Raw genomic sequence first — 27,537 nt, 5'->3', positions numbered from 1 at the left:
AAAAAACGCACTAAAGGCGCACATCACCATTATCTTTATAGAAAAACATTAGAACTACATTTCTCATTCGTTCCTTTAGGAGACATTGTATCAAGGGACTATATCTAACATACTTCTCTTTGTAGTAATTTCCATTTTTATCTTGTTTACATCAGCAACAAATACCTCCTCTAAAACCATCCATCTTAATTCTGAGACCATATGTTTATGCACCCAAATATGCCTGTCCTGTCGTTGTTTCATCTCTTTTTTTTTTTTTTATATCGGCGTCATTTTGGTTTTTCTTCCCCAATGTTTTTTCTAGATTTCTTTTAGTTTTTCACCATATAACCTAATCGCAGAAAGATGTTCTGTGAGTGATATTTTAATTCTACTTGATGTTTGACCCATATGAACATTTTTAAAAGTGAAAAAACCTTTCAAAGGTGCCACACAACACGAAAATTCCCTGTATAAATCTGCCCAATCAATAACTAGCGACTCATCTTGGGAATTTTAGTGGAAATGGTGTGTGGCAAAAAAAACAAAACGGAAGTGATAATTAAATTACGCTGACACTTTCTGATGGATGGATGGAGGGTCCAATTACAACGTTCCATACATCTTCAGAATTAAAGTTAAGGTGAAGGTGGTCATACAAATTAAATGGCTGTCAACCCAATGCTTGCTTGGCCAACAGCTATCCCTTCCAACAGCTTAACTCACATTGCAAGTTTTATGGATGGGAAGAAGTTGCTAAGCCTCTACTTTTAAAGACGGAAAACAAAATGCAGAATCCCTCTTCCCTTTCCGTTGGAGAAAAGATGGTGGGCCCCTATAAACACATGTTAGTCAGGTCCTGCTGAAAGAAGGATAAAAGTTGGTTTTGCTGGCTTTATTATATATGAGAATTTTAAGGGAGTTTTTTACTATTTTGATTTGAGAGCAGCGTAATGTACGAGCGGAGACCCTCATTCCAGGGATGTCACTTTGCTCACTAGCTTGCTGAAATTTCAATACAATCCAGTGTTTTATTAGCAGGAGATTATCATTAGAGGACTAAGTGTCACATGTAAGCCAGTCCAGCTAATTTGTGTAACTCCACCTGCACCACTGATTAGCAGCTTGCTGACAATTTACAGTGTAAAAAGGAATATACCAATCAGGAGTCTGGGCTGGGTTTTACACCGCTCCGCATAAAGACCATTGCTACATCTGCAGCAGAGAAAAAAGATTCTATCAAAACGGCACCAAGCAGTTCAATAAGTGATCTATAGCTTGAATCCGGCTTTCTGCCCCTACATCATACTGCTCTCAGACTGTAGAAAAAAAACTGCTGACGTATTTTTTTTGTTATTCCCTGCCCAGTAAGGTTTCTGGATACCCACTGCAACATAGCCTATTAAATTAAGTAGAGCAGTGTTAAACTAGGTGTATAAGGGAAAATTTCAGCCTACCATGCATATGCCATAAGGGTCCACTGGTGCACGGAAATCCTTGGTTTCAAATCCAGGGATGAGAAGCAGTAAGAAGTAGATTAGAAAACTTAGAGGCTACTCAAATACACATATTTGTAGAGCCCGTAATATAGCCTTTCACAAAACAGACATCTTTACTGGAGAATAATACGGTATGTAAGAGAAATAAACAAGTTACTTTCTCCACAGCTTATAGTACAGACTATCAGGCTATTACAGATTTAATTCGGAAATATGCTTGTATATTACACCAGGATAAGGTACTTCAGAGCATCCTTAAGGAAGGAATTAATTTTATTGCTAAAATATCCCCCAATAGAGGAAATTTATTATCTCCAAGTTTTTTGTCCACCAAAAGCCCAAGGTCAGACACATGGCTTCATATTAATGGATCCTATAAGTGTGGAGGCCTCAAGTGTAATATTTGCAAATTTATGTTTAAGACCCAGACATTTACTGACAGTGCAGGCAAAATCTATAATATCAAGCACTTTATTAATTGCTCCAGTACATATGTCATTTATCAAGCACTGTGCACATCTTGCAAAAAATTTTATGTAGTTTGCACAAGCCACATGCTTAAAAGACGCATCGCAGAGCTTGTTACTGGAGCGACTCCAAATCCTAATGCAGTGAGTCGCTCCATGTCAGAGCTCAGCAAACATTTTGCTGATTTTTCACTGTGGTGATCGTTTTTACGGCCGAGAAAACACTTGTAAAACAGTCTGCCATGCAAAGCAATGTGAATTTGGATGTGCTGTGCACATGATGCGCTAATTAGCGCGCCAAATTCGCATTGCGTTGCAAAATGCAGCATGACCATTTCTACCGCAATTACGCTGCAAATTCGCGGCCATTGACGAAGATTGAAACGCTGCAAACCCGCAGGTATATGTGGATTTGCTGCGTTTCAATTAAATTCAATGGCCATGAATTTGCAGCATAATCGTGGTGCGTGTGGTACCCAGGATGAAGAGGAGACTACAACTCCTCTTCATTCCGGCTACCACGTGGTGAAGAAAAAATAAAGTTAAAAATAAAAAAAACCTGTATACTCCCCTCTCCGGTCCTCTCCTGGCCACGTCCTCTCTCCTCGACATCCTGCGGTGACGTCATTTAGTCAGCTGATGGTCACGCGACCGCTGACGTCAGGTGATGGATGCGTGACCATCAGCTGACTAAATGACGTCACCGCAGGTCCTGCCAGTACACCGCGGGACGCTGAGGAGAGAGGATCGCCGCTGGGAGGAGACCGGAGAGGTGAGTATACAGGTTTTTTTTATTTTTAACTTTATTTATTTATTTTTTTTACTTTAGATTCAGCATTTTAAAGCATCTAAGTTGTTCACACATTATAAATCCATGCCGGTTGCATGGATTTGTATTGTGTGACCAACTTGTCAAGCACTTTTCCAAGTGATGATCAAAATCGCTTGGAAAAGTGCTTGAAAAAACGCATATAAAAAACGCTGAAAAAAACACTCCTCTCTGGCAGAAAAAAATGCATGTAAATCTGCATGTGTTTTTTCCTGCCAGAGAGAGGCAAAAACGCTCTGCATCAAATCTGCTACGTTTGCACATAGCCTTAAGGTTATTGGTATAGATAAGGTGCAAAGACACATAAGGAGGAGATGGAGGCAAGCTTCTCTTAGCCAGAGAAGCCTCATGGATTCTTAAACTTAACTCTCGCATTCCCAATGGTCTCAATTTTCGCAATGATCTAATGTACATTTTTTTGATACTTTTTTTTCTAATGGTGTACTTAATTTGCCAGCATACCATGCACATAAGTTTAATTTATGCATATTAATGAGCAATTATCCTCAGGAGGTTTTTCATTCACTAATGAACTTCCTGTTCTTTGTTGTCTCCACCCTATTTTCTCTTTTGCTTTCAGTCCATATGTGTGTGTGTGTATAATATGTATATATGTGTATGTCTTTTAACTATAGCAATGTAACCTATGATTAAGAACCCCTGTTTGGTTCGAAACATGTAAGGTCTGCCTTACATATGGCGCTTTTTTAATGGAACTAATAAAATGGACGTTTTAACTTTTACATCTCTAGTGATGGATACGGAGAAGATGCTGGAGTTTTTCTAATCTACTTCTTAGTGTTAAACTACCCTGCATAGATTGCTAAATGGAAGATTCTCTTGCTCTATATTGCAATATTTTCACGTGCAGCATCTTTATGTTCCATAGGTTTCTGGAAAAACATTACATCAAAGGACTCTTAGGTTTTCTGTCTTCCATGTGGATAAAATAAAGAAGCACCATCTATTAGGACAAGTTATCTTTCCTTTGAAAAATGAGAACTTGACTGATGATGGAAAGCTGGTTATTTGGAGAGACTTGGAACAAGAACATTTAGAGGTAACCGATTATGTAAAAACATCCACAATTCTCAGTTTAGATTATGATGATCTAATCACTTTTTGAAATATTTGCATTATTTTCTTTAAAGCCGCCATCAGAATATGGGGACATTCAGTTCTCCTTAAGTTACAATGATTACCTTGGACGTTTGACAGTGGTGGTCCTCAGAGCTAAGGGTATTCAGTTCCAGGAGGAACGTGGCATTATCAGTGAGTAAAACCTTTCTTTGATTATTTAGAACGTACTAAAACCAAACAATCCCTGCGCTGGGGAATATTTTATAAAGTCTGACAATATCAAACTGCATAAATGAACTAAAATCCATAAACAATTTAGTCCAGTTTCTTACTAGGGATTCACAGAATGCAGAGCAGCACGTTTACGTGAAACATGCGCTTGTTATAAAACTTGAAAATGCTTTGATTTATGTTTCAGCATAAAACCTAATGGACGGTGAAATGGAAGTCTCTTAAATGTTTTGGGTCCTCACTGACCCTTAATCACAACATGACAGGAGAAGGACACGTTAAGATACTACTTACTTTTGGACTGCGCATATAAATTAAAATGATTAAAATTGGAGCTTAGGGGATCAGGCAAAATTTAACGGGTTTTCCTTGGGAAATAAAATTCACAAAGTTATTCTCCATGAATTTCATGTCCCTAATTATGCTCTGTGGTGTCTCCAAACCCCAGAGCGTAAAAAAAAAAATTCCTTAGTCTCCTCACCTCTCCGCTCCTGACCGTCACCCATCCAGTCCTTGCTTCAGCTTCAGATTGCTGCCACATGGGCTGAAATCCCCAGACTTCTCATGCTGGGCCAGCACTTACAGCTTTCATGGACCCTGGGAAGGTTCTGTGCAAAAGGTAATTGTGCCAGAACATCACTGTGTGCGCGAGCGACGGCAAGCTGAAGATGTGTCGATGACCAGAGAGGTGAGCTTAAGGATTTTTTTTTTTTTTTTAACCTTTTAATGACCTTTCACAATTCAAAAAAAAAACATGGAAGCAATTTACAGAAAGTTATACAGAGTTTTATAGAATTCAATTCCACTCAAATTTATTTGCTAATCTCTAGTGAAAATGCAACCCAAAGGTCGTTTTTTTTTTTTTTTTTTTTTAAGGAGGGCACAGTGTGTAAAATGTAGGGGGGAGTAAATTTAAAATGAAAAAAAATAAATATATACAATTTTTAAAGTGAAAAAACACACTACCTATTTTTCTTCAGTTTTCCTCAAATATCATCAAAGTGTGTTTGTGTGTGTACTGATAGATAAATGAAGAAAAAATACATGAGCAGCAAAGGAGAACACAACATGTAAATATCGAAAAGTTACAGTGAATACATATAAAGGCAATATTACAGCATAGAATTGTAAATACTATATTATGGTATAGTTAAGATTTCTATAATATACATGTTTAACAAAACTTTATACCTGCATCCAATAACTTATTTAGTGGTTCTCCTGTGTCATCCTATTACAAAGGGGTAAGTGAGGGTCTGGAGTGCAGAACAAACTAGTGTGCCTAGTAGTGTTGAGCATTCCGATACCGCGAATATCGGTCGATACCAGATATTTCAGTATCTGAGTTCCGATACTTTTAGAATATCGAATACCGGAATCGGAAGTTCCCATAATGCCTGCGCTCTGCAGTGTCTCTGAAGGATGACAAGCTGGATGGCAGCGCTCAGCTTACTGTACTTGCCATTTAGTGTTTAAAGGATTTATTAAAAAAAATAATAGTGTTTTCATGCACGGTCTCTTTAAAAAAGCCGGCCGGCAATTCAGCATCGGTACCCGACAATTTAGAATAGAAAGAATAGAGCATCACACATAGATTAGATAGATAGAAACATGTCAGTCACATATATAAGTATAGTGACAGTGTTGGTTACTGTACTTGTCATTTAGTGTTAAAGGATTTATTAAAAAAAAAAAAAAAAAAAAAAAATTGGCGTGGGGTTCCCCGTAATTTTAGTCTCTAGCGGAGGTTAAGCAGACAGCTGGGGCAGATGTTTGAAGCCTGGGAAGGGGGTAATACCCACGGAGCTTCCCAGGCTACTATTATCAGCCCCCAGCTGAATACCTAGCCTTTACTAGCTATTAAAATGGGGGACCCCAAAAAAAATGATGTGGGGTCCCCCATGGCACCCTTCCTGGGTTATTAATATCAGCCCCCAGCTGGCAGCCTAGCCTTTGCTAGCTATTAAAATAGGGGGGGCCCCATGTCATTTTTTTTGGGGTCTCCCATTTTAATAGCTAGTAAAGGCTAAGTATTCAGCTGGGGGCTGATATTAGTAGCCTGGGAAGCTCCGTGGGTATTACCCCCTTCCCAGGCTTCAAACATCTGCCCCAGCCGTCTGCTTAACCTCCGCTAGAGACTAAAATTACGGGGAACCCCACGCCAATTTTTTTTTTTTTTTTAAATAAATCCTTTATTTTAACACTAAATGACAAGTACAGTAATCAACACTATCACTGTACTTATTATATATGTGACTGACATGTTTCTATCTATCTAATCTATGTGTGATGCTCTATTCTTTCTATTCTAAATTGTCAGGTACCGGTGTATACCGCTGCCGAATTGCCGGCTTTTCATGTAATACATTCTACATTTTTCTTAGTTGTTTTCCTTCATGTAGAATTAACCTACAAGGAAAGAAAGGGTTTATTTTCATTCCGATATTTGTGTCCCATTGACTTGCATTGGTTTCCGGTATCGGAATCTGCGATATCCGATATTTTTTGGGTATCGGTCCGATCCGATATTTCCCAATATCGGAAGGTATCGCTCAACACTAGTGCCTACATAGAATCATAGAATGTTAGAGATAGAAGGGACCTTTTTGGGTCATCGTGTCCAACCCCCTGCTCAATGCAAGAGTCACTTTAACCATCTCATGAAAAAATGTAAGAGCGTAATAAGGTCTTATCCAATGTAAATAGTGTTACAGAAGTATTAAAACTGCTCACCTAATAGGGTTGTGTGGGACACAACACCTATAAAGCTTGGAATCCAGATGCTGCAGCTTCCTATGGATATGTCAGAGATAGATGCTGGTTAAGGAAGTTGTGCTGCGCTCTCTGGAAAAAACTGAACACCAATGCAACCCCACCTCAACAAATGGAGCCCAATTAAACTCTGTTTGTGTTATTGTAGCCAATGGCTTCAGAGCGCACTGCATAAAATGCAGTGTGAACACAGCCTTGTAAAAGTGCAATAAATGTTTGTGTGATACTGTGGAACACCTTTTGTTTGTATTTTGGAGATTGACGTTTAAAGCTTCGTTCTATGGATTCCCCTATTGTTGTGTTCAGACACTTTACGAAACCGTTGAGAGAACGGAGACTGTTAACTGGTTGTCCACTCTTTTTATACTAATTACCTAACCTTCGGATTAATCATTAGCAGAAGATCGGTGGGGGTCACTCTCTGAGCTTCCCCAAATTATATGTTAACCTCCGATGGCAGCTGGATCAGCTCCTCTGCAATAGGAACTAATCTACAGTGGCTGCAGAACAATATACAGAGTTGTGGTGTTCTGCTCTGTACATAGTTTACATCCAGCCACTGCCAGAGGTGGTAACCAGCACTCCCACAGATCTGTTATCAGACCCCCAATGTTCTGGTGTAACATTGCGCGGGGCGATAGCCGTGGGCAAAGCACTCATGTTTCATGCCCCGACACACTATGTGAAAATTGAGGTCCTGGCTGGGTGCGAGGACTTTGTCCACGGGGGTGCTACGCCCTTGCAGACCGCATAATGCTGGTGACTCTGGCTGGCCAGGATCAGATGCTATCAAGTTTAATGAGGGAGACCACCATTTAAAAATAAACTTTTCTCCTACTGAATCATAACGTGAGGAGGAGTATGTACAGTGGATAGTGGGTGCAACTCTTCACGGATGTTTCTCTCAACACACGGAACACTTTTATGCACATTTACTTCCTAAACTCAAACAGTTCTGCTTCAGTTAGTTCCCCTGCCTTCACCACAACCCAGCACAGTGCTTTGGGAGCTTCCCTTGTCCCCAAATAATGACCCTACAGTCCAGTATGCAAGAGTACTGTACTAATATCCTGTGGTTTAGCATCCTTTTTTGCCTAAGGGGAACTACTTATGCCACTAAGGCCATTACTTAGCGTCTTTGTTTGCCGACGACTTGGAAATACCACCTGGGGCACTCTTAGTCTAACGTTCTTTGCTCTGAAGCGTCCCGCTACTACTTTGGCTTGTGAACTCGGGACCATACCACTAGGCCTCCTGTCCCATATTCCGTCTCCGGAGAACCACTCACACAGTTTGTCACTTTTTTTGCCTTTTTCCTGACTCTCGCTATCCATTGCCTCTGTCTTCTCTCTCTTCAGGGACACCCATTTCATGCGGATCTGCTCACTGGTCAGACCATAGGTCTGCTCCTACTGCACGCTGGGCCCTATCTGACTTTGTGTGACAAGCTGTCTGTCCCTTCACTTTAGCCCCTCCCACTCAGGATTAATAGTTGGGACTAGCCCAATCTTTCCCTAATAGATTGTGTTCTGCCCAGCAGTAGGGAACTATCACTAATAACACACAGTACTAAATATGTCCCTGTAGAATGTAAGCCCGCAAGGGCAGGGTCCTCTTCTCTCTGTACCAAGTCCATCATTGTTAGTTTGTTTACTGTAAGCAATATCTGTATTTGGTATGTAACCCTTTCTTATGTACAGCATCATGGAATCAATGGCGCTATATAAATAAATAATAATAATGTTGCATCTAAATTACACTGCAACAATACACGTGTCTTCCCGGGGAAATGTGGGCAACACTTAGATTGATGACTTTATCCTAAGATTAGGTCATCAATTTAAAAAGTGGATAACCTGTTTACTGAATTGTGGTGTATACTGGGAATTGGCTAGATTATAAAAACTCCTATAAAGTAATTTTTGGGTACTGCATATTGAGCACTGTATGATGGCATTGTGTGCTTTCTAAAGTAGTATTATTTGGCTGTAAATGCAGTATTATGTGGACATTGTTCTACAATATTTTGTCACAGCAGTTAATAACTGATGGACAGTACTGTGTCAGTGAGATATCAATATTGGGATTCTTCTGTACTGCTTTATACAGCTCTGAATGACTGCATTGTATGGAATTATTAGTACTCCTGGTTATTTACGGAGTAAAAGTTCTGTATGTATGTGTTGTACACATTTGTGCAGCTTTTAAAGTAACTGGAAAATCTGTTTAAAATTACAGGGGTGCAGACTTCTATTTTCTATGTTGCTGTTTTCCATTAAATTAACTCTGGCATTAGATAACCTGTATAACACTGCGAGGTCAGTGTGCACATCAGTTATTATAATCCCCCCTCCCTCCTGCTTTGAAATGATTATTCTTTATTTATTCGGTCGTCCATGACAGCACCACGTGAGAGAGAGGATCCGCCCATCAAGGACAGGAAACCTACAGGTTAAAAAGGGCGGCCCTCTCTTTCCGCCTCAGTTTAGGTTTCCTGTCCATGATGGGGGACCTTGCAGGCTTATCTGCAGAAGATGGACTCCTGTCCCAGAGAGGGCCACAGCAGGTGGTTGGAGCCGGTCCGTCCCGGTCCTCTGGAGATGCCACGGCAGGGCTCATGGGGGCGCCTCCGTGAGCGTTGCGGCAGGCGCGACATCGCCTCACGGGAGGTAGATGTCTGCCAGGTGTGGGGCCGCTAGCGGGCTCCCCCCCCCCCCCTCGCTACCGCTTGCAGGAGATCCAGGTCGCGCTGGCGGCGCACGTGACTGGCGCGACCTTCTGACGCGACTTCCGGTGCGCCGGGCAGGAAGCCCTGTGATGTCACCGGAAGGGGCGGGGCTCGTTTGAATTTTTTGGCGCGAGCAGCTGAACGCCAGGGGATTGAGGACCTGGCGGCGAGTAGCCCACCTGGATCCCACCTGGACCTGGGGAGGAAGACCAAGGAGCAGGTAACGCCCTCCTGGGTAAAAAAAAAAAAAAAAAAAAAAAAAAGGAAACACACACCCACACATGGTACCGGTATGGCCAGTATATAAAGGGTCTGGTAACATACAGAGGTGCTTCCCAGCCCATTCTTACATTGTAAGCTATGGAAGATTCACAGGAGCTGTCACCTAGGCAACAACATCTGCTGCAGGAGCAGCCCTCTGGGGAGCCCTCACAACTAGTGGCGCAGCGTCATTCCCGGCTAGGGTCTGCTGGTCGTACAACTAGAAGAGCTACCACTAAGAGCAGGAAGGACGGTCTGGTGCGGCGTGATTCCTTGCCATGCATGCTGGATTCTTCTGCTTCTACGGTACCGAAGGTTCTGTGGGGTGAGTGGAATCTTCGTGAAAGTTCTACTAATGTTTCCTCCTTCTTTCTATCTATGACTTTCTTTTAGAGCAAGAAATGTTCCTCGAAGTCCAAGCACAGAGAGTGTGCCTTATGCAGCTGTCCACTCCCTGATTCTTATAGCAAAAGGTTGTCAGCTTTGTATCAGCAAAATGATATCGGAGGAGACCCCAGATTTTTCCCTAGGCCTAAGAACTTTAATAAGGGAAGAAATAGGTAAAGCATTGCAAGGTTCAGAGTCTGGGCATATTCCTCAAGAAACCCAGCCGGGTTCAGACTCTGAGCTATCGGTCGCTTCCTCCTCCGCCTTCTCTTCCTCTGATAGTGAGCCAGACAGACAGTGCTTACCCCTGAAGGAGGTCGATGCCCTAGTAAAAGCCGTCCGATCTATAATGGGGATAGTGGACTCGAGGGTAGAGAAGTCAGCTGAGGATGTTATGTTTGGTGGTCTGGGGCTAAAGAAGAGAAGGGTCTTTCCAGTAAATTCAAGGGTGAAAGACCTCATTGATAAGGAGTGGAGAAAGCCTGACAAGAAGGGTAGTGTTCCTCCATCCTTTAAAAGGAAATATCCGTTTGAGGATGCTATGTGTTCCTCCTGGTTAAAAGCACCCAAGCTGGATGTTGCTGTTACTAAAGAACTTCCCTCCCGTTCGAAGATATGGGTGCATTGAGAGACCCCCTAGACAGACGGGCTGATACTTTCCTGAAAAGGGCATGGGAGACAGCTGCGGGAGCACTGAGACCAACAGTAGCAGCTACCTGTACGTCCAGAGCCCTGATGGTGTGGCTTGAACAGCTAGACAGTCAGTTGAAGGATGGGACTTCTAGGAAAGACATCATTTCTTCCCTTCCACTGGTTCAGGGGGCGGCAGCTTTTCTTGCTGATGCATCTGTGGACTCGGTGAGGTTGGCAGCAAAGTCAGCAGCACTGTCAAATGCGGCTCGGCGAGCCTTGTGGATTAAAAGCTGGCCAGGGGATTTACAGACAAAGTCCAGACTGTGTACAATCCCGTGTGAAGGGGAATACCTCTTTGGTCAGACCATGGACGACTTATTGGAGAAAGCGGGGGACCCTAAGAAGGGGTTTCCATCAGTTCGTCTACCCTCCTTTAAGAGATTGTTCCGGAAGAGGAAATTTTTCCGGAAGAGATATTTCAGGGAGCAAGACAAGTCTGATGAAAGAGGTCGAAAAGGTAGAGGTCTACTGTTTGGTCCGTCTCCAAAAATTGAGCAGAAGCCAGGGGATACACAATCAGCCCAGGTGGGAGGGAGATTGTCATTTTTTTTTTTGTCCCGGCTTGGGAACAGATTTCTCATAGTAATTGGATTTTGAGCCTGATTAAGTATGGTCTTAAGTTTCAATTTAAAGCATTGCCTCACAAAAGGTTCATGGTTGTTCCCTCCAGTTCTTCCCCAGAACGCCAGGCTGCCCTCGTTTCGGAAGTACAAATCCTAATAAGAAAGCACGTCCTGATTGAGGTTCCGGAAGCTGAAAAGGATCTTGGTTTCTACTCCCCGCTCTTCTTGATTCCGAAACCGGATGGAAGTTTCAGGACAATTTATAAATCTGAAATCCCTGAATAATTTCCTTAAAATACACACCTTTAAAATCCGTAATAAAGTTACTTTTTCCCCACTGCTATATGGTAGTGCTCGATCTCAAAGATGCGTATTACCATATCCCAATTCATAGTGATTACCAGAAATACTTGAGGCTGGCCATTGAAATAGACGGGGTGGTTAAACACTTCCAATACACTGCACTCCCCTTCGGTTTAACTATAGCCCCACGGGTTTTTACTAAAGTAATGGCGGAAGTTATGGCCCATATAAGAGAAAGGGACATTCTAATTATCCCTTACCTGGATGATCTCCTGATAGTGGGGAATTTGTTGGTTCAATGCGAGACCCACCTGCAGGAGACCATGTCGGTCTTAAAGAGTTTGGGGTGGTTTCTAAATTTAGTCTGGCTTTTTCTATCTCCACTCAAGGTACAACAATATCTGGGTGTTATATTAGATTCCAGGAAACAGCTATGTTGTCTTCCAGAAGAGAAAATTGATAGAATCCGGGAGTTGGTAGAACAATGTATACGTAAACCTTCTATGTCACTCCGTAAGGCCATGTCACTATTGGGAACCTTCACCTCCACTTTTCCTGCAGTTCGTTGGTCACAATTGCATTCAAGAGCCTTTCAGTGGGATGTGTTATACAATAACGCAGCTTTAGAGGGGCATCTAGACCGTAAGTTTACGCTAGGTCCTCGTGCCATATGGTCCCTTTGTTGGTGTGTTATGCACACGCCCGGGCTGAGCGGCGTGTGCGTGTGATTGTAGTGATTCCACTGGACCATGAACCGGAGAGTGCCTGGAGGGGCGTGACTAAGTATCTGGCCGATCCGACCAAGATGGCACGACGGCATACGACGCCAGTGCACCAGGGAGAAACCGGGCAGAGGGACCAGGTCAAACTCCGGACACGGGGGTTGACCCACACAGGGATTACTGGATCAGGCTGGTTAGGCTGGCGCACAGACTGGAGGGTATAGGCAGGCACGACTGGTATGCAGGCAGGCGGGTAAAGGCAAGCGCAGCTAGAGTGCAGACAGGGAGGCACTAGCAGGTAGGAACACAGGCGGGATAGGACCCAGTACACACTGGGACTCAGGAACAATACAGGTAGAGGGGTACAGGCAAGCACAGCTAGAGTGCAGACAGGGAGGCACTAGCAGGTAGGAACACAGGCGGGATAGGACCCAGTACACACTGGGACTCAGGAACAGGCAGGTTAGGCTGGCACAGACTGGTGGATATAAGCAAACACGGCAGGTATGCAGATGGGTGGATACAGGCGAGTATGCAGGCAGGGAGGTACTGGCCGAAAGGACGGGCTGGAGCACAGAAAGGTTAAGACCCAGTACAGACTGGGTCACAGAACCGCAGATGCGGTAGACAACCACAGCAGAGAGGGAACGCCCGAAGCGGTGGGCAAGAACAGAGCAGGACGGGGCTGCAGGAGCAGCGAGCACAAGCAGGGCAGGACAGGACTGCCGGAGCAGCGGGCAGAAGCAGGGCAGGACAGGACTGCCGGAGCAGCGGGCAGAAGCAGGGCAGGACAGGACTGCCGGAGCAGCGGGCAGAAGCAGGGCAGGACAGGACTGCCGGAGCAGCGGGCAGAAGCAGGGCAGGACAGGACTGCCGGAGCAGCGGGCAGAAGCAGGGCAGGACAGGACTGCCGGAGCAGCGGGCAGAAGCAGGGCAGGACAGGACTGCCGGAGCAGTGAGCAAAAGGGTAAGAGCGGAGCAAGGCTGCCGGAGCAGTGAGCAAGGAGTCAAAGCAGGACGGACAGGGCTCTGTTCACACGGAACAGACAGGAAGGGAAAGGCAGAGCCAGATACCCACAGGGTACTTGCAGTGAAGTAGCGAGGGGACCACAAACTCACAAACGGGAGTACAGAGACAACAAGCAGGAGTTAGGTACGAGTACAGACTCTGCAGAAAAAGGAAAGGAACGGACATAGAGGCAAAACAGGTAAAGGATAGGAGAGAGTTCAGACTGAAACTGAGTGTACGGAAGAGACCGACACTGCAGCGGAATACAGGAGCGGGTCTGGGAATACGGCCCCCAGAGAGGCAGGACGAACAGGCAAGGTGCGTGTTCAGACAGGACAGACAAGATACAGGAGCAGGTCTAGGTAATCGGCCCCTAGAAGGCAGGAGGAACAGGCTAGGAGCGTGTTCAGACAGGTCAGACAAGATACAGGAACGGGTCTAGGTAATCGGCCCCTAGAAGGCAGGAGGAACAGGCTAGGAGCGTGTTCAGACAGGCCTGGAAATACAGCCTCCAGGATAGGCAGACAAGAGAACACAGAACGGGACCTGGCACCTTCAGAGTGCAAGCACACACTGAATGAAACACTATGCTCAGGCAGGGATAGATGGGAGCAGCTGAGCTATATACCAGGTGACAGACAACAATAGGCTGAGGACGCACAAGGAGTGTGACCCACAGCAGGTACAAAAAGCAGGAAGTGATCGGGCGCCGCCCTTAAGCAGCAGAAACAGACACAAACAGACAGCATGGAGGGAACCAGAGAGACATTCTGGACAGGAGATCAAGTGCGCGCTCTTGCACAGTGGGAGATGGACCACTATGCAAGGACGCCGCCAGGTATGTTACATGGTGGTTACGACAAGACAATCTTGCTAAAGGGGTTCCCTGGGAATGTAGTCCAACTGCAGTCTTGTCCACTGATGCAAGTGCTACAGGTTGGGGAGCTCACTTTGAAGGGAAATTAGTGCAGGGAACCTGGTCAAGCAGTGAGCAACAGTTGTCATCAAATGTTAAGGAGCTTCTGGCGGTGCAGCATGCGTTCAACGAGTTCCTTATATATTTTCAGGACCAGCATGTCCGTGTACTCTCGGACAATCAAGTCACGGTAGCTTACATAAACAACCAAGGGGGAACCCGCTCAAGAAACTTGATGAGGGTAGCGAACGCACTTCTGCTGAAAGCCGAAGATCACTGTCTCTCTCTTTCGGCTACTCATCTAAAAGGCAAGGAAAACATCACAGCGGATTTCCTCAGCCGTACTTCTGTAAAAGAAGGAGAGTGGTCCCTAAATACACAAATATTCTCCAGAATAGTAGAAATGTGGGGCCTTCCGTCTGTGGACTTATTCGCAACAAGAGCCAATCGGAAAGTGGAAAATTTTTGTTCCTTAGACCCCAGAGAAGGACCCCTGGCAGTGGACGCCTTTATGGTTCCCTGGAGGTTTCCTCTGCCATATGCCTTCCCTCCCATGATCCTGCTCCCAGCGGTGATAAAAAAGATCAGGGCAGACCGGGCCAGAGTGATACTCGTATGTCCCTTTTGGCCCAAAAGACCGTGGTTCCCTTGTCTCCGGAAGATGTCCATATCAGATCCCTGAGTTCTTCCGGAGATTCCGGACCTCCTCACTCAAGGGCCACTTTCCCATCCTCCAACCCCGAGTCTACATTTGACGGCGTGGAATTTGAGAGGGTGTTATTGACCAACAAAGGATTCCCCGCAAATGTAGTGAATACTCTGCTGGCTAGCAGAAAACCTGTTACCACCCGTATTTATGCCAGGACCTGGAGGAAGTTTCTGTCCTTTGCAGAAGTTAAGGTGGAGGAGGGGCCCCCTATTGGGAAAATTCTGGAATTTCTGCAGCGAGGCTTAGAATTAGGTCTCACTACCAGTACCTTGAAAGTACAGGTGTTGGCGTTGGGAGCTTTATTTTCTTCCAATATTGCAGATAACTATTGGATAGGCCGTTTTATAAAAGCTTCCTTAAGGTGTAGACCCATTACCAAAGCAAAGATGTCTCCCTGGGATCTGAATTATGTCTTGGATGCCTTGACCAGTCCTCCTTTTGAGCCACTAGATTTAGTCTCCCCCCAAAAATATTTTCCTAAAGACGGTCCTGTTAGTAGCCCTAACTTCAGCCAGGAGAGTCAGTGACCTACAGGCCCTTTCAATATGCCCTCCATTCACGCAAATTCTGGACGATAGGATTATATTAAAACCTGATCCAGCCTTTCTTCCTAAAGTGGCCACTCGATTCCATAGAACCCAGGAAATAGTTCTCCCAACTTTTTGCTTTCCGCCCAAAAATCAAAAAGAGGAGAGACTTCACACTTTAGACGTTAGGAGGTGCGTACTAAGGTACTTAGAAGTATCACATGGCTTTAGAAAGGATAAGTCCCTATTTATTTGCTATCAGGGGGCTAGGAAGGGTTGTAAGGCCTCAAAGGCTACAATCACTAGATGGATCAAGGAGGCCATTTCCCTCGCATACTCCTCAGGGGATAAAGAGATACCGGAGGGATTGAGGGCGCATTCTACCAGAGCGGTGTCAACCTCCTGGGCGGAGAAGACAGGGCTTTCCATTGAGGAGATTTGTAAGGCTGCCACTTGGTCTTCTCCCTCTACTTTCTATAGGCACTATAGATTGGATCTGGGTGGCTCTGCAGATCTCACTTTCGGGAGAAGGGTGCTTCAAGCTGTGGTCCCTCCCTAATTTCCTTCGTCTCTGTAATTCTCTCACGTGGTGCTGTCATGGACGACCGAATAAAGCCTTAGTTACTTACCGGTAACGAGATTTTTTGGAGCCCATGACAGCACCCGTATATTCCCTCCCTTCACTGGTGTTGTGCACTCCTGTAGATTTGATTTCTTTTTGTGCACCCTTGTGGGAAATTGATGAAAAGTAATGTACTTAATGTGATTATGTTTTGTTATAACTAACCTTGGCGGTACTCTCATGCTCTGTTAACTAAACTGAGGCGGAAAGAGAGGGCTGCCCTTTTTAACCTGTAGGTTTCCTGTCCTTGATGGGCGGATCCTCTCTCTCACGTGGTGCTGTCATGGGCTCCGAAAAATCCCGTTACCGGTAAGTAACTAAGGCTTTTCCTCTTATTTAACTTTCAAAAACAGTATTATCCATACTCTCCTCCCTTTTTATAATGAAGATACTTTCGGATGGTAGTTCATCTTCATGCATTCAGTTTAGATAGTGTACCATAGACAGGTTTACTTTCCTATTAGCCATAAACAGCAAGGTGCTTAAATAATTGGCAATTAAATGATCTTCAGATGGAAGGACCACATGCATGGAGGGCACAGACTATCTACCACTTATTAAATAAAGCATGCGGCTAATTCTACACTTCATAACTGTTCTGAATGAGAACATAATAGTGGCACATGCATCTAGTTAAAGTCTCTTAAATTATTTTCTGTACAACTTTACATTTATTTTGGATTTTACCCAAGTACATTAAACATTTTATACAAGGCAGAATACTAGGACACGTTGAAAGCTTTGACAAGTAGCCAGGGTTGTCAACCTCGTTTTTAATTACAGAAAGTGGCCAAAGATCCGAAAGCTGAATCATTTTAGTCAACTTAATTTCAGCTCCAATTCTTTTTTTTTTTTCTTCTAAAATATCACTTTTAAGTACGAAGTTATAATACACAAGTTATGTTTTTACTTTCTTTTTGTTCCAACTGGGAATGTGAGATTCTCTTATCTTAAGCATTGGATTTTATTTCATAGGATCTGTCCATGATCACACACAATTCTGTGTTTGCATTTATAAGAAATTGAATTTTAACGGATGAACTTCTGATAACAGGTCCATAAATGAGATTTGGACTTCTATTCAGCCAAAGTAATGAGTCATATGCCTGATGCAAATGAGAGAATAAGGTTGAGTCATTATTGCGGCGCTTGCTGGATGATGACCTTGAAATGTCATTAGATATGTCTGACAGTCACAAAGAGTAATACATTTGCAGCTAGCACTCGTGTCCAGTAAAACCAAATTCATGATAAATGTGATGTCTTCCTTTTGTTAATAATTAAGTTATGGTAATCTCTAAATTAATTTAAGGTGGGCCTGATTAACTTTAATGTGGTCTGCTTTTATAGCCATTTAAAGGACTGTGCTAGTGAATGTCACTCCGGTCCCACTGTAATGGCTGTAACTGAGTAATTGTAGGATTTCTTTTTGTAAGTGAATTTTTTTTTTCACTGATGGCAAGAAGGGTGAAAATTGGGTAAATGAGCATGATTTACGATGCCCAACACAACCAATAGACAACTGTGCATATCAACTCTTTAACAATGCAATAGACCTTTTTATAAGAGGGGTTTTTTTTTTCTTGAAAGATTAATGCAGAGCGTTCCCAAGTATTAATTATTGAATCAATTGGCAGAATGCAGTCTGCCATTAGATATTATGGAATGAGGGGTGCATATAGGCTGTATGACGTAACTCACACTGAGCATTTAAAACTAATGCTGTGGAGCAGCCAAATGACACTTCCACACTACAGTATTTTTCAATCCGTATTTGTAACCCAATACCAGGAATGGGTCCAAAACACACAAGTTCATTATGCTCTTTGCAAGCCAAAGCCAGTAGTGGGACACACATTCATACCCAAAAACTGCCTCTGAAAACGGCCTTGGGCCTCTGTTACCCATATTGGTAAATGTCCAAAATACAGATATACCATAGACATATCACGTAAAACATATTTTATATCAGTACCTCAATAAATCATTAGTAGTCTATCAACCTTATTGATCAGCAATGCTAATAGGCTGATAAAACACAAAATATTTCATTGCCCTAATGAGCAGATCGGTGTGGGCCAGGTTCTGAGATCCCCCCCACCAACCTGAGAGGTGCACACTGCTACAGAAGCCTATGCTTTCTATTCAATACGTGCACCACTTTGTACGCTCCGGTCACCTGAACTACTCACCTCTATTTGGAAGGTAAGGGGGATTTTGGGCGATCAGCTGGTGGAGTGTCGGGGCCTGGAAATGTGAAAAAGCATTTCAAAGATTTTCCCATCCCAAAATGCAGCAGCAGCTTTCAATTGCAAATTTAGCATAGTTCTTCTGATTCACTATGTCTATTACCTCATGTGCAGTGAATTGCATTAGCTTAGGTATCCATGTTTACGGCCACTGTCATTATATCAGTAGTCGTAACCATGGATACCTAAGCTACTGCAATGCCCTACATGGGGAAAGCGACATTGCTAATCAGAAAAACTATACTACATTTCTAATTGGAAGTATTTGCTAATATTATTACACCTACTACAGCTTGGAGATGGGAATACCCCTTTTAAGTGTTAATATTTTGTAGCTTTTAAATTTGTTTTTTCAGGCCACTAACACCAGCTTGAAAAAATTATTTTAAAATCCGAAATGTTGGCCTACTGAAATGTATGTTCAGTAAATGCACTCAATACTTGGTTTGGGCTCCTTTTGCATCATTTACTGCTCAATGCGGCATGGCATGGAGGTGATCAGCCTGTGGCACTGCTGAGGTGTTATGGAAGCCCAGGTTGCTTTGATTGTAGCCTTCAGCTCGTCTGCATTGTTGGGTCTGGTGTCTCTCATCTTCCTTTTGACAATACCCCATAGATTCTCTATGGGGTTATGGTCAGGCGAGTTTGCTGGCCAATCAAGCACAGCGATACTGTTGTTTTTAAACCAGGTATTGGTACTTTTCGCAGTGTGAACAGGTGCCAAGTCCTACTGAAGAATGAAATTTCCATCTCCAAAAAGCTTGTCGGCAGAGGGAAGCATGAAGTGCTCTAAAATTTCCTGGTAGATGGCTGTGCTGACTTTGGTCTTGATAAAACACAATGGACCTACACCAGTAGATGACATGGCTCCCCAAACCATCACTGATTGTGGAAACTTCACACTAGACCTCAAGCAGCTTGGATTGTGTGCCTCTCCACTATTTCTCCAGACTCTGGGACCTTGATTTCCAAAAGAAATACAAAATTTACTTTCATCTGAAAACAACACCTTGGACCACTGAGCAACAATCCAGGTCTTTTTCTCCTTGGCCCAGGTAAGACGCTTCTGGCGTTGTCTATTGGTCATGAGTGCCTTGATACAAGGAGTGCAACACTTTTTTAACCCATGTCCTGGATACGTCTGTGTGTGGTGGCTCTTGAAGCAATGACTCCAGCAGCAGTCTACTCTTTGTGAATCTCCCCCCTAAGTTTCTGAATGGCCTTTTCTTAACAATCCTTTCAAGCCTGCGGTTATCCCAGTTGCTTGTGCACCTTTTTCTACCACACTTTTTCCTTACACTCAACTTTCCATTAATATGCTTGGATACAGCACTCTGGGAACAGCCAGCTTCTTTAGCAATGGCCTTTTGTGGCTTGCCCTTCTGGACATCTGTGGAGTGTGTCAATGACTGCCTTCTGGACATCAGTCAAGTCAGCGGTCTTCCCCATGATTGTGGAGCCTACTGAAACAGACTAAGGTACATTTCTAAACGCATAGAAAGCCTTTGCTGGTATTTTTTGTTATTCTAATTTACTAAGATAATGACTTTTGTGTGTTCATTGGCTGTATGCTGTAATCCTCAACCTTAACCGAAATAAACACTTGAAATAGATCACTGTTTGTAATGACTCTCTATAATGAGTTTCACTTGTATTGAAGAACTGAAATTTAACTTTTTGATATTCTATTTAGTGAGAAGCATGTGTGTGTTGTAGTGTGTGCTGTTGAGGTAGGCACAGGAAGCGGTTTCATAAAAAGGTTCAGGCTGGTTTATTCAGACTTCATAAACCGCTCAGCATAAGCAAACAAAAACATCCTTTTCCGGCACAGAGTGAAAATAAAAACTAAACAGTTCATACAACACAGCAGGTTCGCTCACTCGGGTCCATTTCCTTCAGCAAACCACACGGGGGGGTCTCCACACCTCCAGCAACAGACCAATACACTGGAGATCCACACATCTCAAGACACAGACACTGAATGAGACACTTGGTCTCTATTTTATTTACCAAACTATGCCCCCTGGGTTGGTAATATGTGAGCAGCCATTCCCACACATCTCTTATGACTGCTCGTAAAACCATCCCTGATACGCCCTATTAACCCTCTCAGCACTTTACATGCTTTCCTGGGTTTACAACCCCAAAGCTACCAACTTAGATGATGCATATCTCCCCTCAAAGACCTGTCCAGCGACCATCTTACTGTGTGTGTGTGTGTGTGTGTGTGTGTGTGTGTGTGTGTGTGTGTTTGTGTGTGTGTGTTGTAAGGTTGCAGCTGGACAGGTCGTGGATGGCAGGTATGTGTCCTTGAGGTGCCAAGCCTTGGTGATGTAGGACTCTAAAAAGAAGGTTCCAGCACACAGCGCTGAGAGGTGTTTAATGGGCCCAGATTATGGGGCTGGGTTTTACGAGCAGCTGAAAGAGCTAGGTGGGATCGGGTGCTCACTTACCTCCAGTCCAGGTCTTGGAAGGTCTTATTTAAGGCAGCTGGGGCTGTCTCAATCTGTCACGTTGTGTGTTTTGCAAGATGAGCAGACCTTGCACGTTCCGCTCAGATCCTGGTGTAATCAGAGGAAAGCACTTCATTTAAATGGCTGAGGCCATGCTGTGTATGGACTGGTTATTTTGAGTTTTGTTCAGTTATACCTTTTTGAACCTGAAAGAGGCTGTTCTATTTTGTTTTCCTGACCAGTTTATGGACTCTTAATAAACCGCCCGTTTGTTTGAACCAGCGAACTGCATCCCTGTGTGTGAACCAGCATCTACCGCAGAGCCAATCCCTCACAAATTTGTACTTCGAATGCAGGCAGAAATCCCAGGGGACAGGTGATTTCTGTCTGGTCACTGCATTTCCTAGGTCAAGGCAGTACAAGCGCGTCCTGCAACCATGGAAGAGCTTATAAAACAACTGGTACAGGCAAATATGCAGCAGCAACAAGCTCAGCAGGAGACTAATAAACTGTTGATGCAGCAATTCCAATTACAGCAGCAACTAATACGGCAGCAGCAACAACAGCAGCAGGAACAGATAACACTCCTGAGAGAGGCTGTCTGCGTCAGAGAAGCCGCACCACCTCCAAGCTGAAGCGACAAGACTTGGGTGAGGAAAACCATGAGAGGGGCGTTGCTAAAGATTACTCCGGGGGATGATGTTGAGGCGTTCATTGCCATGTTTGAGAGGGTAGAGGACCGTGAGAGACTGCCACCGGAGCAGTGGGCAGAGGTTCTAGCACCATATCTGACCAGGGAACCACAGAAGGCGTACTTTGATTTGGCCCTGCAAGATGCTAAGGAGTATAGCAAGCTTAAGGCTGAGATCCTGGCTTGGTTGGCGTAACCCTGGCAGTCAGGGCACAAGGGGTCCACCTCTGGGACTTCCACAAGGACAAACCTCCCCGGTCGCAAATGTTTGACCTTCTGCATCTGGTCCAGAAGTGGCTGCAGCCAGAGACTTGTTCCCCAGCCCAGATGTTTGAGAGGTTGGTCATGGATCGGTTTATCCACTCAGCCGAAGCTGTTTCAGTCCTGGGTTGCCCTGGGAGATCCCCAAAATGCAGATGACCTGGTGCGCTTAGTGGAGAGGTACTGGGCAGTAGAGGGTTCCTTGAGTGGTCAGGCAGGGGAGAGGTCACCTTTCTGTGGTTCCCAAAGGGGGATGGCTCCCAAAAGAAGGGGCCTAAATCCTCACTGGGTGGGCGTTCAATGTCCCAGGAGGCAACTGAATCGCAGCTGGGTAATCGGTCCCTTTCAATCCTCTGTTGGAGGTGTCCTGCCCCTGGCCATATAGAACTATTCTGTGGCCCAGGTGGCTGTAAGCACGGAGTATGGCACAGTGCCTCATGAAGTGGAGGTCGTCAAGGACTTATTGCACCCCATAATAATTGGATGGGACTTTTTGTTCTGGGATGACAGCCAGATCACACATAGAGAAACCTTGCCGCAGACTGTAGTGGACAAGTTTCCTATGTGTGTGCTGCTTTGCAATGAGGATGAGGTAGTGACGCGCCCCCTGGGACATATTCCTTTTTGAGGGGAATACCCGGCACCGGATCAGATGGGGGGTTGTAGTCTCCGAGCGGCTGTGACCCGGTCCCGTGCCCAGGGCGTCAAGCTAAGTGTTATGTGGCAGTCCTTACTGATGTTATAAGAGTTCTTTTGTGTCGACTACGCCACCCGTTGTAATGCGGTCACTGTGGCCGCCGCTGCAGCAGGGTCCGCTGAGGCTGATGGTGGATGTGCAGCTTGGTGGGATAACCCCCAACGGGAGGGGTATAGCCTCAGAGGGGACAGGCGCAGAGGATGGGGGTTGTGGTGGTGCGGTGCAGCCGGTAATGATGACAGACTCGGGTAGTGCAGTTAAGGGTCTTTACTTACTGCAGATGTTCCTGGTCACTCTAGCTCCAAGTGACCTCCCGAGCCGTGCTGCGTCCACCAGGTCCTGGATCCGGCCAACCCCCAAACAAGTCCGGAGCGTGGCCCTGAGCTCTCCCTCTGTCCTTCCTTCAGCCGTCCCCACCAGTGATTCACCTAAATCCAGCTCCCTCGGGCCTTCTGTTGGGCAACCTTTGGCCTCAGGTTCCCTGACCCTCCATGTGGTGTGCCTTCAGGGTGAATGTAGTGGGTGACCGTGACAGACTCTGCCCACGGTCTCCGGTCTCTGGCTGGGGAATGTCTTTACCCCCACCAGCTTGGGTTCCGGTACCCTTCTGCTGACTCCTCACCCGGTGTTCTTATTTGGGTTCTTGGGTCCCTTCTTTGTCCCCCTCTGGGTCTTTCTGTACTCCACTCTCTCACTCTTCAGGCTCAGGTCTGTTCTGCTCCCTTGCTGCAGGCTGACTTCCTCTGCAGCAGACTTACTCTCTGCGTCTGACTTGTTCTCTGCATCTGACTTACTCTCTGCGTCTGACCCTGATCCTAGTTGGTGCCCTCCTTTTATATCCCTCTATGTGTGAGCTCAGGTGACCAGCACCCAATGAGCTCCTACCACTACCCAGACTGCTCCCCCTATCTGCCCCTACACTACATGGGATGTTCCTCCCCCCTCCCACTCCAGCCAGGAACAGGCTCGGTCGCACCTGCACATTTCTAAGTGGGAGTGCCGTCGGCCTGCTCCTCTGGAATGGGATGTATGTAGTGCATGCAGTCTATCTGAGCTCAGTTCCACACTCCTTCCTTACCCGGGAGTGGAATATCACACCTCTGGGTTGAGGTGCAATACTCCTGTAGCAGCCGAATCCTCAGGGTGCTACATTCCCCCCTGGTAAATCACAGCACGTCCTCGGGCTGCAAAGACAAAAAACACCAAAACATACAACATTTTATAAACATGTAAAACATATTAAATATTATACGAAATACTATATAAATATATATATAAACTTTTTCAGGTAAACAACATTCTCGTCGTCTCTTTCTCTCTTCTGTTCCTCTGGTCACCGTGCAACTCGTGACCAGGTAGAGTGCGACAGTCTTTTAGAAAAATGGTTTTTCCTATAAAACCGGTAGGGGGCGCTTTAGCAAGCGCAACTATGTACAGGGAATTTTGGCCGTTCTCAGTCCCCGGCCAGGTAAAGGGAAAGGGATGGCTGCTCACAGTCCTCAGCCTGGTATGGAAAGGGTTACAGGTAACAGTTCGCTGGTCCCAACGGGGACTATTTTAGCAGCAACAACAGTTCCAGTTTCAGTTTCAGTTCCGATTCACTGTGCCCCGACAGGCAACTATATACAGTCTCCTGCTCTGCCGCACTCAACGGCGTCTGCCTCCTGCTCTTATCTTACGGCTGGTGGTTTCTTCAGACCCGTCCGGGTCCTCTTGCTCCTCCTCCTCGCACCGCAACTCCTCCTCCGTCAGGCGATGCACGTGGAGGGCGTAAGGTCCCTTGGCACACTTGTGCCGGGTGAACGTTACCTCATCACCGACGTAGAGGTCACGGCCTTTGTGACCCTCTGGCAGGTGGGACTCGACGTCCCGTCGTGTAACGAAGACGTCACCCATGGTGTTCCGGTCCCTTATGAAGCCCCACCCATGCTGCGCATTAAACTTTATTACCGTCCCGATGGTACGGGGACGATCTGCTGCACGGGGGTCCCTTCTGGTCCGACTCTTTTGCTCCGCGCTGCGGGTCTGGGCCCATTGCTCTTTGGCCTGCCTCTCCTCCCGCTCTCTCTTGAACTCTGCCAGCTGTTGACGGCAACACTCTGTGCGCGCTGCTGCAGCTGCCCGAGTCTCTCCGGTGAACCCCATCAGATCTTCTCCCTTGGGGTCCCACGCAAATTGAGCCTCTTCTAGGGGAGGCGAGACCCGAGTCACGGGCTTTGGAGCCGGGATCAGGGGCTCACACAGGGGACCTAGTTGCTTCTGCCGCTCCAGCTCCAAGAATCCTTCGGGCCAGATGAAAGGCCGACCGTCCGGCCACGTTAGCTGGCTGAAGGGGTCCTCTCCCAGATGTGGCACCCTAGGTATTACGGGCGCGGGCGCGGTGGTGGTGGCGCCCGGGTTGCCCAGGCCTTGCGGCCAGGCCTGGGGCACCTGGAAGGTGAAGGGCACCGTTAGGACGGCGGCGCCCTGGGTTACCTGGCCTTGCGACCAGGCCGGAGGCTCCGCGGAGGTAGATGGCTCTGCTTTGGATGCGGCGCCCGGAAATGCTAGGCCCTGTGACCAGGCCGGAGGCTCCTCTTCCGGCGCCACGCTCCGGGTCACGATGCGTGACGTCATCGGGGTCGCGACGGCGGCTTCCGGTCGGGGCCTAGTCGGTGGCGATGTCATGGCGGTCTCGGGTACGGCCGGGGGACCTTCGGGCTCTGCGACGGGGAGCTGGGGCAGGTAAGCGGTCTTCCGGTATGGGGTATAGGCATCCCCCTTACCTGCTGCCATGCGTCTCGCTCCCTCTTCTGCGCCGTCTCCGGCCTTGGGTCCTCCCGCGTCATCCGCAGAGGCAGTCGATGTCTTCTTCCAAGGGAGCGGGCTCCGTGGACGGGTTCCAGCTTGCTGGGCCATCTCCCGGCCCCACTCCGCCAGGATCTCCCTCTGCACTCGGGCCATCCTTCCCGCGAGGCCCTCCAGGGCACTCCGCGCGCACTCCCGATCTCGGGGAAGCTGCGCCAGGATCTCCGCTAAGCCTAGCGGGGTTGTTGACTCCAGCAGGCTCCTGACCATCGGGTCGGTGCTGCTCTGCTCTGCTTCCGGCAGGCTCCTGGCCAGCGGGCCGGTGCTGCTCTGCTCTCCTCCTTCTTCCTCCAGCAGGCTCCTGGCCAGCGGGCCGGTGCTGCTCTGCTGCCGCTCCATTCCCGGGTCCACTCTTTCTCTCCTCGACTCCGGGTGAGCTTCTCCGCTACTTCTCATTAGACCTCTTGCCTCCGGGTGCGCTCGTTCTACACTGCTCCAAGCGACACCCATCTTTGCTCTTTTCTTTCGTCTCCTCCCACTTCGAGGGCGGTCCCGGGGCAACTCGGTGACTGTCAGCTCCAGGGGGAGTTCTTTCACGCTGACAGACACCTCCAGCATCACAGTCTCTGTTGGTGGGGGCGGTTTCCACTTTTGGCGCCATTTTCTGTCCCGGCCCACGATGGGAGGTGGCCTCCTACCCTCCTTTGGCACGCCCATAATGGCGTCCGCTGCTCTTCCAAGGCGGGAAATCTGCGGTTTTGGCGGGAAGCGTCGCCCAGTGGCGGGAAACTCTGCAGATGGCGGGAACAAGCTGGAAATGGCGGACAATCGGCGGGAAACGACTGGTGATGGAGTCCGATGGCGTGGACCCTCCGGAACCGGCAGGAGTCTTCTTTCTAAGGTAAACTTGCACTTTTCTTCAGGCACGCAGTACCCGGGTGTTGCGGGCACGTAATCCTGCCGACTACGCCAAAGTTGACGCGCCCCCTGGGACATATTCCTTTTTGAGGGGAATACCCGGCACCGGATCAGATGGGGGGTTGTAGTCTCCGAGCGGCTGTGACCCGGTCCCGTGCCCAGGGCGTCAAGCTAAGTGTTATGTGGCAGTCCTTACTGATGTTATAAGAGTTCTTTTGTGTCGACTACGCCACCCGTTGTAATGCGGTCACTGTGGCCGCCGCTGCAGCAGGGTCCGCTGAGGCTGATGGTGGATGTGCAGCTTGGTGGGATAACCCCCAACGGGAGGGGTATAGCCTCAGAGGGGACAGGCGCAGAGGATGGGGGTTGTGGTGGTGCGGTGCAGCCGGTAATGATGACAGACTCGGGTAGTGCAGTTAAGGGTCTTTACTTACTGCAGATGTTCCTGGTCACTCTAGCTCCAAGTGACCTCCCGAGCCGTGCTGCGTCCACCAGGTCCTGGATCCGGCCAACCCCCAAACAAGTCCGGAGCGTGGCCCTGAGCTCTCCCTCTGTCCTTCCTTCAGCCGTCCCCACCAGTGATTCACCTAAATCCAGCTCCCTCGGGCCTTCTGTTGGGCAACCTTTGGCCTCAGGTTCCCTGACCCTCCATGTGGTGTGCCTTCAGGGTGAATGTAGTGGGTGACCGTGACAGACTCTGCCCACGGTCTCCGGTCTCTGGCTGGGGAATGTCTTTACCCCCACCAGCTTGGGTTCCGGTACCCTTCTGCTGACTCCTCACCCGGTGTTCTTATTTGGGTTCTTGGGTCCCTTCTTTGTCCCCCTCTGGGTCTTTCTGTACTCCACTCTCTCACTCTTCAGGCTCAGGTCTGTTCTGCTCCCTTGCTGCAGGCTGACTTCCTCTGCAGCAGACTTACTCTCTGCGTCTGACTTGTTCTCTGCATCTGACTTACTCTCTGCGTCTGACCCTGATCCTAGTTGGTGCCCTCCTTTTATATCCCTCTATGTGTGAGCTCAGGTGACCAGCACCCAATGAGCTCCTACCACTACCCAGACTGCTCCCCCTATCTGCCCCTACACTACATGGGATGTTCCTCCCCCCTCCCACTCCAGCCAGGAACAGGCTCGGTCGCACCTGCACATTTCTAAGTGGGAGTGCCGTCGGCCTGCTCCTCTGGAATGGG

General features: G+C 46.9%; 1 protein-coding gene across 1 annotated transcript in view; it reads left to right on the top strand.

Annotated features, from left to right (window-relative positions):
• LOC141273695 (synaptotagmin-15-like) overlaps nt 1-27,537 on the top strand; it is a 100,050-nt gene that overhangs the window by 21,410 nt on the left and 51,103 nt on the right. Inside the window, exons 5-6 of the mRNA XM_073685951.1 lie at nt 3,664-3,834; nt 3,926-4,046. Of these exons, the coding sequence (XP_073542052.1) occupies nt 3,664-3,834; nt 3,926-4,046 (292 nt within the window). The remainder of the gene's footprint in view (nt 1-3,663; nt 3,835-3,925; nt 4,047-27,537) is intronic.

This window comes from Phyllobates terribilis, unplaced genomic scaffold (assembly GCF_046119375.1).
Source record: "Phyllobates terribilis strain yellow unplaced genomic scaffold, ASM4611937v1 Scaffold_5__5_contigs__length_657084704, whole genome shotgun sequence".
Taxonomy (NCBI): domain Eukaryota; kingdom Metazoa; phylum Chordata; class Amphibia; order Anura; family Dendrobatidae; genus Phyllobates; species Phyllobates terribilis.
Note: the sequence above shows the minus strand (reverse complement) of the source record. Positions and strands in the feature narration are given on the sequence as shown.